This window comes from Ambystoma mexicanum, chromosome 1q (assembly GCF_040938575.1).
Source record: "Ambystoma mexicanum isolate Mex_15411 chromosome 1q, UKY_AmexF1_1, whole genome shotgun sequence".
NCBI lineage: Eukaryota > Metazoa > Chordata > Amphibia > Caudata > Ambystomatidae > Ambystoma > Ambystoma mexicanum.
This window is the reverse complement of record NC_090922.1, coordinates 1,340,925,700-1,340,939,031: the sequence shown is the minus strand read 5'-3', so window position 1 is coordinate 1,340,939,031 and position 13,332 is coordinate 1,340,925,700. Positions and strand designations below refer to the sequence as shown.

The 13,332-nt window shown below is 48.6% G+C and overlaps 1 protein-coding gene across 1 annotated transcript in view; it reads right to left on the bottom strand.

Moving 5' to 3' along the window:
• The window catches only part of NRDC (nardilysin convertase), a 1,236,039-nt gene that overhangs the window by 870,911 nt on the left and 351,796 nt on the right, over positions 1-13,332 (bottom strand). Inside the window, exon 17 of the mRNA XM_069642204.1 lies at positions 8,933-9,019. Coding sequence (XP_069498305.1) covers positions 8,933-9,019 — 87 coding nt within the window. The remainder of the gene's footprint in view (positions 1-8,932; positions 9,020-13,332) is intronic.

Here is a 13,332-nt window from a genome sequence, read left to right as displayed (position 1 = left end):
CCGTGAAGACCTGCTCTAAAATCTTCACACTAACACTCCCGCTTGTCCTCATTATTCTTGACCTTTTCTCTGCCTTTGACACAGTAAACCACAACATCCCGATTGCTCGTCTCTGACATCCTGGGAATCACAGGTCAGGCTCTGGCGTGGTTAACCTCCTTCCTTTCTGACCGCCCATCCCAGGTGGAACTTGGGTCCTTGCTCTCTATCACTCTTTCAACCTGCGGTGTTCCCCAGGGTTCTAACCTATCCCCCTGGTTCTTCAATGTCTACATGGCTGCCCTGGCAAATGTGATTGCCACTTTAATCTCCAACTTCCAGTGTTGAGCGGATGACACGCAACTCTCCTTCAGGCTACCCTCAGCCAATTCCTCTACTACACTCATATCTGACTGTGTTCGCAATTCAGTCATGGTGTGCTGCAAACGACCTTTGCCTAAACGCCAGTAAGACTGATATCGTTCACATTGGGACTCTTGCTTTCACACTCTCACCCTGTCCCGCCTCTGTTGGCCCAGCGCCCACACCCACTTGCGAGGCAAAAAACTTCGGGGTCATCTTCGACTCCACTCTCTCCTTCTCCACTCACATTTCAGACATCTCTAAAAAGTCCAACTACCAGCTGCACCTCCTCAGAGATACACTTCCATTTCTCACCCTACACCAGCTGCTCACTGTCTGCAGAGCCTTGGTTCTCTCTAGGGTGGACTACTGCAACAGTCTCTTTCTCAAACTCCCTGCCTCTGCTTTGCGCCCTCTGCAACTCATCCAGAACAGAACCGCAAAACGTATCCTTGGCCTCAAGCACAGGTATTGTAACTCTCTGGTGCTGAAATCCCTCCACTGGATCTCCGTGGCTGCAAGGATTAACTTCAAGACCCTCTGCATTGTCCAAAAGGCTTTCTGGGGCCTGGGACCTACCCATCTGCAACAATGCCTACCTAAATACTGTCCCTACGAAGCCCTCTGCTCATCTACCTTCAAAGTTCTGCAAGTGAGCCGGTTCTCCAAGCAGAGATTTTGGAGGGAGATCTTTATCCTCAGCAGGGGCCTCCCTCTGGAATAACCTGCCTGCCGCCCTCCGTCTTGAGTCGGATCTCCTTAATTTCTGGAAAGTCATTCAGACATTCCTCTTCTCCTCCTCATTCTCATTCTCTCTCCCTCTATTCCTGCTAACCAACCTCTCTCTCTCTGTTCTATCCCTCTCGCCCTCCTTTTCCACGCAGCTTGCCGACTGGCCGCCGGGTGAGTCTTACAGGTCCCTGGCACCCACGCCAGTCCTCTCGCACTTGCCTCCGGGCCTGCACTTGCCTCATTACTACTGCACTTGGTCAATGACGCATGAGAATGGCATTCTCTCAGCACTTACTCAGTTTCAGACTAACTGGGTACATTTGGATTCCCCCTCCCCTCTCCTGTACCGTCTGTGCACTTGCACAATCTGAAAGTACCATGCCTTGAGGATAGTCTATCTTCCCTGTCTCCACTCCTTGCATGATGGCACTTCAATGCACTTGGAAAAACTGCAGAATACTCGTCAGACCTATTTGCTGTTAACTACACTGTTAATTATATTATATGCACTTACAAGTCTGCACAGTCAGAGTATCATTCAGAAATTCAAGGGCTCTGAATGACTGCCGTTTTTCCCCTTGTTCCCTCCCTCCTTGAGCACTTTGAAACACTTGCCTTGTGTATAGGCGCTTTATAAATAAACATTACCATACAAGTATCTTGGAAAACATGCCAGTGCTGTACAACCACTACAATAGTGATTGTTATTTTATAAAGTTGTTTTATTGTGACAAACTAGTAATGTCTGAGCAAGAATGTACATAACATGGGGGCGTGGCCAGCTGGCGACCGATGAAGACGTGAGCCCGTAGAGATCTCGAAGCCACCAGCCACATTCTGAAATAACCTGGGAATTTGGGCAATATATATCTAAATATATATAAATATATCCCTAAAAAGATTCCTCAAAGGTGGCGGAAACCCAGTAGGAACACCATCTGCAACTGGAGCTAAATCCGAAGCGTTAATCCCAAGATATCTACATCTGGAAAGGGAAGCAGTCGGCGCCAAAACGAAACCAAAATGGCCGACGGCGATACAATCTAGAACTACAGGCGCTGCCTCTCACGGACGCCGAAGATAACTCATATGAAACTGGGAGAGACCCAGCCCACAGATCCGACGGAAGGGCGCCAACCTCCGCCTGGAAAAGTCAGCCGCTCCGACTCTGACACTCGTTGCAGACCGAAAAGAACAAGCACCTCCCCTCCCCCCGTGGCCCTCGTTGGGCTAGCCATCCTGGGGGACGACATCCCGGCTTCCCGGAGGCCTACAACACCAGCGTACCTTAGGAGACCTACCTCCATCCGGCGAGCACGCACGCCCAACACAAGGCAGGCCGAGGACCGTGCGGGCGCTCCGGTCCCCCGTAGAGCGCCTGACGCCAGCAGCAGCGACCGCTGCAGTGACCAAGGGAACCTGGAGAGCAGCGCAGAGAAGGACCGTTAAGGAGAAGGGGGAGGAGGGGAGGCGATTTCCTGAACCACCGAGGCACAGCAGGCGGCACCCGGACTGATTGTCCGCCTGCCCGCCTCCGCCCCCCTGACTGCCAAAGCCCGATCTACTGCCAAGAATAGCCGGGGGAAAACCACGTGCTGTGAACCCACGCGCGATCGGAGTGAACAGGCGAAAACCACCCGGTTCGCCCAATAATCAAGGGGGAGAGGTGCAAGGACACAGTGAGCAGATCAATATTCTCCACAACGCAGGCAAGAGCCCAAGACCACAGTCCAGCTTGTAGAGGGCAAGGTATTAGAAGCGAAAGTGTCCCCTTGCAAGACAATATATTCCCTCTTGAACAGAGAGGGCACCCCCAGAAAGACTGGAATGAAAGGTGGAGGCGCCTAGTATCAGGCCCCACATACAGTGGGCCATACCAACCACTGCACTGCAATCTCTGGGCGCCAGGGCACGAAAAGATACAGGACTCCCCGAGACGAGACCAAGTGGAGAGGGATTGATACAAGGAAATATATCGCACTGGCAGTGGCTCACACTGAAACTGTACTAGAACGAGGCTGCAACGCTGCGCCATTGAAGAGTGACACATCTGCTTCACTGAGCTGCCCCACCAATACAGCAGGGAAACTAATCTGATGACCCGAGCTGCCTCTTAACAAGCTACATACCAGAACCTCACAAAAGCCAAATATATCACACCAGAAATGGGCAAAGAAAGGATCAAGAAAACTGGAACCCAGAACACAATGGAGCAATACACAACGTCTACCCCGACACCGCCTACGGATCAGAATAAAACGGACAAATCACCAGAGCCCGAGGACGACATATCCCTTAGAGACGTGATGAACGCCATCTCCAGTTCTCGAACCGCCATGGAAGTCAAAATGGACAGCATCTGTACAGAGGTCTCCTTGCTGCGTCATGATCTCCAGAAACTATCATCTCGAACAGGGGAGGCAGAAACGCGCATATCAGTGACGGAAGACAGTATAAGAAGCATGAGTCAACAAATGAATACCGCACTAGATCGCATGAAAGCACTGGAGGAGAGGGTGGAAGAAGGAGAAGGCCGATCGAGAAGGAATAATATTCGAATCCTCGGCCTGCCCGAAAAAACAGAGGGACCTAGCATGGAGCTGTTCCTCGAACAATGGCTCGCTGACCGATTCGCTCCGAAATCCCTCTCAAACTTCTTTTCAATTGAGCGGGCGCACCGGATACCAACTGGCAGGCCAATCCCCGGAACACCACCACGAACAGTGATAGCCAAGATCCTAAACTACAGGGATCGAGATGCGATACTCCACATGGCAAGGACGAAAGGGACCATCACATATAATGGCTCCAAGATAGCCTTCTTCCCTGACTTTACTAGAGAAGTACAAAGAGCAAGGCAATCCTTTGACCATCTTAAAAAGCGGCTACAAGAGCTGAATGTGAAATATGGTTTGCTATTCCCGGCACAGATGAAAATATACCATAAGGGCACAACAGTGCACTTCACAGACCCAAAAGAGGCATGGAGCTGGGCGGAACGCAACCTAGAATGTGATTGGGGCCCATGGAGATGGCAAGAAAACCGGAGAAACAGACCCCGACCAAACAGACCGCCAAATGAGCCGCCACAGCAACAAATGGAAGAAATACCACAGAACGGAGATGATTAAATACAATCAACAGACATCCGCATGGAAACACATTCCGCAAGTGGATAAACGGAGGCACAAGCTGGAACAAATACCACACAGAACGGCTGGCGGCTACGATAAGCCACACCACACACCCCACCCCCTCGATTGCAAACGGCAAAGAAGATAGCTTGCAATCACCCACCGTGGCATCTCCAACCCACGGCGTCGAAAAGAAAACCCGGAGTCTCCACCGCGGCACCTCCAATGCCACAGTGACAAGAGACACCCCAAGTTCAACAGTTTGATTAAGTTTGGTTGTGTGGGCGACAGATGCTTCAGTTGGGGGAGGAGTTTGGGGAGGGGGGAGAGTTGGGACTTGTTCGCGTTATTTGTTGGCAGCAAGAAAAGCACGGCTTGGACATGCACTTTGAGTTGGAAAAACACCAGGGCAGCCCAAACAGTCACAGCGCAGGACTCCTCTCGTCTAAACTGCGACCACTGACACAGACATTCACACACGACAAGGAATGAGTGTGACTGGACCAAACACCAAAAAGCTTACTCTCATGACGTGGAATGTTAATGGCCTGGGAAACAGTATTAAGAGAAGACTGGTAACACAATACCTGAATCGTCATAATCCAGACTTAGTACTACTTACCGAGACACACCTGGCTGGCACAAGATGCCAATTTTTCAAGAGAACCAAATAGCGTACAGCAATACATGCAGGCTTTTCAATGGGCTCGAGAGGTGTGTTAATACTAATAAATAAGAGAATCCCTATTGAAATATCCAGTATAACCCAGGATACTGGAGGAAGATTTGTCCTCATAAAAGGAACACTATGGAACCAAACCATTGCCATACTGGCGGTCTATGCTCCCCCTGCGCTTATAACAACTCTACTCGACGACATCACACCGATCATAGCCAATAATACTGCAGATATACTAGTAATAGGTGGAGATTTCAACGAAGTAATGGATGTCAATAAGGACTGCAAACATATAAGAGGGAGAAACCCAGCGATACCAACCAAACTAGCCACCTTCGCAACGGCAATGGGACTGAAGGACGCATGGAGAGATTTCTTCCTCCCCGGCGAAGACATACACAAGGTAACTGAGGCAACTCTACAGCCCCGAGGGATATCAGACCACTCCCCGTTAATGATCCTACTTGAAACATAAAGACCCCTGCCCCCACCGACATGGCGACTAAATACATATTATCTAGGATTCCCAGAGCTGGTAGAAAAGATCCAGGAAGCTACTGCTTCATATTTCCAACTAAATCAAGACTCGATAAACGATGAAGGAACCATATGGGAAGCATATAAGGCAACTCTAAGAGGTGTAATACTGAGTTGGACAGCAGCATACAAAAAGACGCACAGGAAAGAGGTTGAAGACGCTGAAACAGAGGTGAGAAATGCCGAAATGTAATATATAAACACGTGCACCAGATGACAACAGAACCCTGCAAGTGGCACAAAAGAAATTGCATAACATCACACTCACCTGTGCGAAACAAGCACACAGAGCCATGCGCACTAGACTATATGAGACTGGAGACAAAGCCAGCAAGATGTTGGCGTGGTTGGAGAAGAGAGAGGAGGGGCAACGCCAGATAAGATGCATAACCACCATAAATGCAGAACGGACCTCGACTGATCCAGACATCGCTGAAACCTTCGCAGCGTACTATGAGGCGCTATACGCCCCCCAACGACTCTGATAGACCCCAGCATTCTAGATACACTCACCATTCCACATTTAAACGATACGCAAAGAATGAGTCTAGAAACAGAAATCACAGAAGAAGAACTATCAACAGCCCTATCCCAACTCCAAAATGGTAAAACCCCAGGACCTAACGGCTTCCCAGTAGAGGCGTGGAAAACGATTGGCAGTGAACAAATAGTACCACACATGCATAAAATGTTCCTGTATGCCAAAGAAAGAGGAATCCTGCCCCCGGATTTAAGAAAGGCCACTATAGTGGTGATAGACAAGGAAGGCAAACCATCAGACGCATGCAGCTCCTACAGGCCGATTTCACTTATAAACATAGAAGCCAAAATACTAGCCAAGATACTGGCTAACAGGCTCCAGACAGTAATAAACACTCTTATCCACCCAGACCAATGTGGCTTCATGCCGCAGAGATCCACACGAATGAACATTCATAGGCTGCACGCCGCTATTGAAAAGACCCCAACACTGCGGGATTCACTAGCACTCCTCACATTTGACTTCGAGAAAGCCTTTGATTCAGTCCACTGGGAGGCCTTGTGGAACATCATGGGTAGAATGGGGCTGGGTGAACAATTCATAGGTTGGGTCAAGCTGCTATACAATGCACCGACAGCTGAGATAAGGGTGACTGGATGGACCTCACGTAGAATTAACTTGGGTAAAGGGACCAGACAGGGCTGCCCCCCTCTCTGCGATGCTATTCGCACTGGCAATTGAACCCCTGGCAATAATGCTGAGAGGATCAAAGCTGTGGAAGGGGTTCCAATGGGCCCAGGACTGGGAAGATAGAGTCTCCCTCTATGCTGATGATCTACTGATCTACCTGAGTGATCCATCAGTGTCATATCCCATCGTCACCCACATACTAAATAGATATGGAGCATTTAGTGGACTACGGGTAAACTATAGTAAATCCATTCTATTCCTGATTAAAGGAATTGATGCGACAGCTCTAAATAACTGCCCATACAGAATAGAAACTGGGCAGTTCAAATATCTTGGGGTACAGGTTACGACGGACCTCACGCAATATGTATCCCAAAACCTACACCCAATCAGAGATAGACTTGCAAACGATGTGAAACACTGGATGACCCTCCCTCTCACCCTATTAGGAAGGGCAGCAATGTTTAAGATGCTGGCTCTACCACGATTCCTATACATCCTCCAGAATGCTCCACTGTATATACCCAAAATAGAATTCCATAAAATAGACGAGATTCTCAGGAAACTCCTGTGGGGAGGAGGGCACCCCCGAATTGCACTAAAAACCCTACAACGCTCTGTATGGGAAGGAGGTATAGGACTTCCCCACCTGCAAACATACTACTGGGCAGCACAGATGCCGATAATAAATGACATCCTTCACAACAACCCTGAATTACCACACATTAGAGCGGATAGCCAGATGAGAACAGGGCTCACCCCACTAGAGACCCTCTACCAAAGCAGGACACGCACGATCCCCAACACAACTACAGCACATAGAACGCAAATATGGATAGACGCACACAAGCATCTAGGTTGGGATGGGAAGCTCACACTGGCACAGCCCCTATGGCGGAATAGTCACCTACCGGAGCTTGGTAAACTTCCGAAATGGGCAACCTGGGAAGTAGCTGGGATAACAAAGCTAGCAGATATAATGCAAGATGGAGTGATAATACCATTCCAGACCCTGAGAGACAAATTCAAGCTATCTCCCACAGAACACTTCCATTACAGACAGATGTGTCATGCACTTACCACATGTGCGATAGACCCGCCGAACATTCCAGACTGCACACCAATTGAGAGGAACATTGTGGTAGAACGTATCGATAGTAAAATAACCTCCATAATGTACAATGCAATAGCCTCTTTCGCCACAACGGAACTTATAGACTTGAAAGCAAAATGGGAAAGAGATGTGGGACCAATACAACCGGAAGAATGGACCCAAGCACTCATGTATCCAAGGGAAGTCGCCATATCGGCTAGAATCAGACTGATCCAACTTAAAATCCTACATAGGGTATACTACCCAAGAGAGGCCTTACATCAATGGGGGAGAGCAACGGATCCCAACTGTCTAAGATGCCAACAGGCGAGAGGGACCTTTTTTCACATTTTATGGGAGTGCCCACAAATCCAGATCTTTTGGCAGAAATGTTGTGACAGATTATCATCGGTCATGAGCCAACGAATACCTATGGACCCCAAATTGCTATTACTCGTGATGGATGAAGACTTAGATATATCCCGATTTGAGAAAATCATGCTGGCAACGACCACAGGGCTCGTAAAGAGGAAACTGGCCCAGCTATGGGGCTCTCCCTCATCCCCACAATATGAACACTGGATAACGGACGTAGATATCTGTGTGCAAATGGAAACAAGAATATACACTACCAGAGGATGCCCAGGGAAGGCACGCAAGATCTGGCAAAAATGGGAGGACACATAAAATGTTGAGAACTCATGAATAGACTCGATAGACGTTTGGAGTCCCTCAGAGACCCACCTGCACTATGTATAAATTGGAAGCCCCGAAAACCTATTACATGAAGGACCTTTGTTATTTGAAATGTTTATGGAGAGCCATGCTTAGAGATTGCTTGTATGCCCGATTGATGTGATCGTATTAATTGTCGTTAATTTGTATGTTTATAAAATCAATAAAATATGTTATCAAAAAAAAAAGAATGTACATAACATGTAGAGGGCATTCAGAAAATGTTGAAGCACATCTTTAAGAAATGATAACAGGTCTGCCTGGTGGTGAAGAAATATCCCAAACAGGTTGTGAAGAGGAAGTGCAGGATGACCGAGAACATGGCCATCTTGAAGGCATAAAACTATTATAGGCCAAACACATTCCCGAACTGGTAAAATGGTTGCAGAGTTGGCACCTATTCATGGGATACAGGGTTCGTACATGTAGTATAACAGTGATGTCCTTTGAAATACGTATTTCAACACAATTTAAAGTCAATACACGTATAGACCTAATGCTTTACTCACCTATATAGTTATTTTGTTCTGGATGGTGAAGGTCTGGATTCATATCAAAGTCGCTTTCCCAAAGATCTCTCCATTTTACTTCAATGTCTATCAATTTAAATTAGAAATACTTATTGTTTTGAGTAGCATGGAATGGGCACTAAATTACATAAAATAATTTATTTAAACCCATCGCCATTTAGTGTTACAACCCAATAAAAAAATAAAAACATTTACATACATTAGCAATTCAAACATTTAATCAGAATACATCTAAATATAAAAAAACTGAAGGAGTGGAAAATGTTTAAGTTACTTACCTGTAACTATTGTTCTTCAGCATGGGTCTGGCATGTTTTCACATGCTCATGGATATTCCACATTGTCAGGTTGGGAATTCTCGGTAAAAGAGAAACACTTCACTTTCAAACAGTATTTCTCCTCTAAACTAATCGCTGTCCTCTGGGTCATACTGCCCCCATCCAATGACAGTCATCACCCTAAGCCCTGCCTCTGGTAGCAATCTTCAGATTTGGTAAGCAAGTAAATTAATAGTTACTCACTGTAGTGACTAACGTACTCTTAGTCTATAGTCCCCTTTCCTCCATACTGTATGGGTGTCCCAGACAAGGGACGGGAGACGGAACCTTTTTCACCAAACGGGTTTCTTAGAACCGCCTGCCCGAAAGCCGCATCTGACCTAGAAGCAGCGCCTAGACAGTAGTGCTTGCAAAAAACCAAAGGTGTAGCCCAGGTGGCCGCCCTACTGATGAAATGCCACTGTACATGCCATTGGAACGCAATGGCTGTGGCTTTGGCTCTGGCTGCATGGGCTTGCAAATTGGCCAGTACTGGTCTGTGCTGCCCCTCATAGGCCTCCTTGAAGGCCATGACCATCCACCTTGCGATGGAGGCCTTGGAAGTCCGATAACCTGGCCTTGAACAACCAAAGGTGACAGAGGGCATCCGACTTTCCTTGGTCCTGTCCAGGTAGTACTTCAGATCATGTCTGAGATCCAGACGATGCAAAACTCATCTTTGGGGTTGGCGAAGAAGGTAAGTAATACAATCTCCTCGTTCAGATGGAAGGCGGATTAGACCTTTGGTAGGAACGTCGGATGCGTCAGGAGGACCACCTTATCCTTGTGGAAAGTGGTGTAAGGCTCCGATGCCACAAGGCCCTGGATTTCACGGAGTCTTCGAGCAGAGGTGAGGCCCACAAGTAGGGCTGTCTTTAGAGTGACCAGCCTGAGGTCCGCAGACGCCATTGGCGCAAAAGGGTTGTACGCCAAGGCGTGCAACCCTACATTGAGGTCCCACACAGCGTGTGGCTTCTTTATGGGCGGGTAGAGTCTATGGAGGCCCGCCAGATGTCGCTTGACCACCAGGTTGGAGGAGGAAAAGAGACACTCCACTGTATTCCTATAGGCACCTATGGCTTCCAGATAAGTGCAGCATGTGTCGACCTGTACTCCGGAGTGGGCGAGGTGTGCCGAGAAGGAGAGTACGTCATCCAATGAGCACTTAAGGGGGTCAATCTCTTTAGAGTTGGCCCAATGACAGAATCCTCTATACCATTTGCTCTTATATTGGCTCCTGGTAGCTTTGCTTCTGGCACCCTGGATGATCTCCAGGTTAGCCTGCGATAGGTTCAAGTGTTTCAGAGTGACCTGCTCAGGAACCACATTGCAAGGGCTAGTTTTTGAGGTGCAGGGTGGAGAACCCTGCCCCCCTGCTGGGTCAGGTGCCGAGCTGGGCCCACTGGTAGGTGAATGGGGGGCCTGTCCGATAGGCTGAGCAGCTCAGAGAACCACAGTCTCGCCGGCCACCAGGGAGCCATCAGAAGGATGCTGAGGAGACAATTGTTTTATTCTGCTGATCACCTTGTGAACAAGGGGTGTGGACGGAAAGGCGTATGCAGTCATGTAGTTCCATTGTATCTGGAATGCATCGCCCAGGGCGCCGGGGCCAGGAGGCAAACTGCTGGTATTTCTTGTTCTCTTGGTAGGCAAACCGATCCACTTGGGGGAGTCCCCACCTGAGGAAGATCTCTTTCAGTACCAGGTTGTTCAATTGCCACTCAATTGTCCGCCCCCAGTCTGCTGAGCCTGTTCACCTCCGGGTTGGATTCCCCCGGGAGGTGGACCACCATGACGTAGATGTTCTCCAGAGCCCATTCCCACAAGCTGACCGTGAGGTTGCACAGTAGAGGGGACCTGGTACCACCCCTGCTTGTTGATATAGTACATGCTGGAGTTGTCCGTCTGGATAAGCACGGTCTTGCCCTCTATGAGAGGGAGGAAAGCATGGAGGGCCAGCCATATGGCCTTCAACTCTAGCCAGTTGATGTGGGACTCCTGCTCCTGTAGGGTCCAGACTCCATGGATACTGTGGTCGTCCAGAGTGGCTCCCCAGCCTTCTAGGGAGGAGTCAGTTGTGACAGTGACCTGAGGGAGAGGCTGCCGGAAGGGCTTGCCCCGCCGTAGGTTGAAGTCCGGGTGGAGAGACGTGGGAATGTCCACTGACTACGATTGGGAGCCCCTCTCGTGATTCCATGAGGCTGCTGTTAGGCAGAATCCTGTGCAGTTCGCTTATGGAGCACTACAGAAGATTAAGACTACAGGTAATGCCCTTTGGTAGCAGTCTGTACCACAAAGATTTAGTTGGTAGCTGTGGCTAAGCAGTCAGACTATCTCAAGAGGGAGATTTAAACATTAGGGCTACAGTACTATGGAACAAGGAAACATGTAACAATGATGGACCGCCAGTACATCAAGGTAAGTTCTCGGGTTCTTTATTGTCCATGTCCTGAAATCCTCCACAAGACACAGGGATGGTAGGGGACACAAGATGACACGTGAAACCCCCCACCCATCTTCTCAGCTCACAGCTTCACTCTCCTCTCTAACCGTCACCAGCAGAACACCTCCACACAAACATTACACTACAGGTGACCTCACATTCACAGCTAATCTGTAGGCCAGATTACTACACTTCTCCTCCCCTTAGAAACACAAAGTAAGTTACTACAAAACACTGACCAAAGCTTTGTATCAAAAATAATATATATATTTATTTTACACACTCTGATGGTCACACACAAATCACTATTATAAAAGCAAGTTAAATCAGTCAAGAAAATTATACACAACTCCCTATTTAAATTGTAGACAAGTGTGAGCAAGACGGCACAGTGAAAACCAAGCAGAAATGGCAGTCCATCAATTTCTCAAAAGGGAGGGAAAGGACAAGTTATACAGGTTTAGACTCTAGAAAACACCAGCAATACTTCCCAAGTAGATTGTGAACAAGTTAGGCAAGGCAGTACTTTAGTATAAGCAATACTGAGGTGAAAACCGAGCAAAATGACACTGCACAAGTTTAAAAAGAGGGAAGAAAAAGGTGGTTATAAGAGTTAGGTGCACCAACACATTTCTAGGTGAGAAGCAATCTAGAGAAGGCAGTTGTAACAGATTTAGCCAGAGTCAATAGGCCTGTGCCAGAGTCAGTGGTACAAGGCAATGTGCCCAGGCTCAAACTGTTCTAGTAGCCGCAGTCAAGTCTTTGTTTAACGATTTGAAAAGGCGGTTGCAGAAGGTGAAAGACAAGGTTAGATGATAGGGGCGACCAACCCAGTAGGTAAGTAAAGGATTTAAGACACCTTTAGCAGTACCCAACGAAAGGCGAGGCCTGGCGGAACAATGTACCTTAAAAGTGGTAGAGGCTCCTGCGGTGGCGGTAGTTCCTGCAGTTCGGGAGATCCAGCAGAGGAAGATATGCTCTCGTCGTGGAGGAAGGTTTGAGTTCCTGCACTGCCCAGGGATGAAACCAGCCGCGTTGCTGCCGACACAAATAAAAGGTATGCACCTTTAAATCGCAGTCGTGGTGGACCGGTGAATGGCTATCCAGTCTACGAGTGCAGGGCACTGGCGATTCGACCAAAGCAGGTCCTGGAAGGCGATTGGTGAACTGGTTGGCCCCACCAGCTGAAGGGAAGATGACTCTTGCAGAGGAAGATCTTCTCAAGTCGTTGGAGAAAAGTGGCGAGGATCTGCAGCAGGGCTTCACTGGTGGTTCAGTCGTTGCAGATGTCTTCAGCTGATCTCCTCTTCGGTTTCTTAGTTCCAGTGGCGACGTCTTGCCCTCCAGTCCTCAGGACCCTGCTTTTATGCAGCAAGACACCCATTCATACAGCCTAGCTGCCACTTAGACAGTGGGGTGGCTCTCCCGGCGGGAGAACCCCCCAGCCTATCAGGGTAGAGTGCGACTTGGGTTGCGTAGGCAACCCTGTCCAGGGTGCCCATTCCCCCTCCCCCACACATCCCGTCTACCCCAGACTCAGTGGCGCCGCGAGGACGGCTTCTGTTGGCTTGGCTACAAAAGAGACGTCTACCAGTCGAGTTGTCGACCACTTAATCATC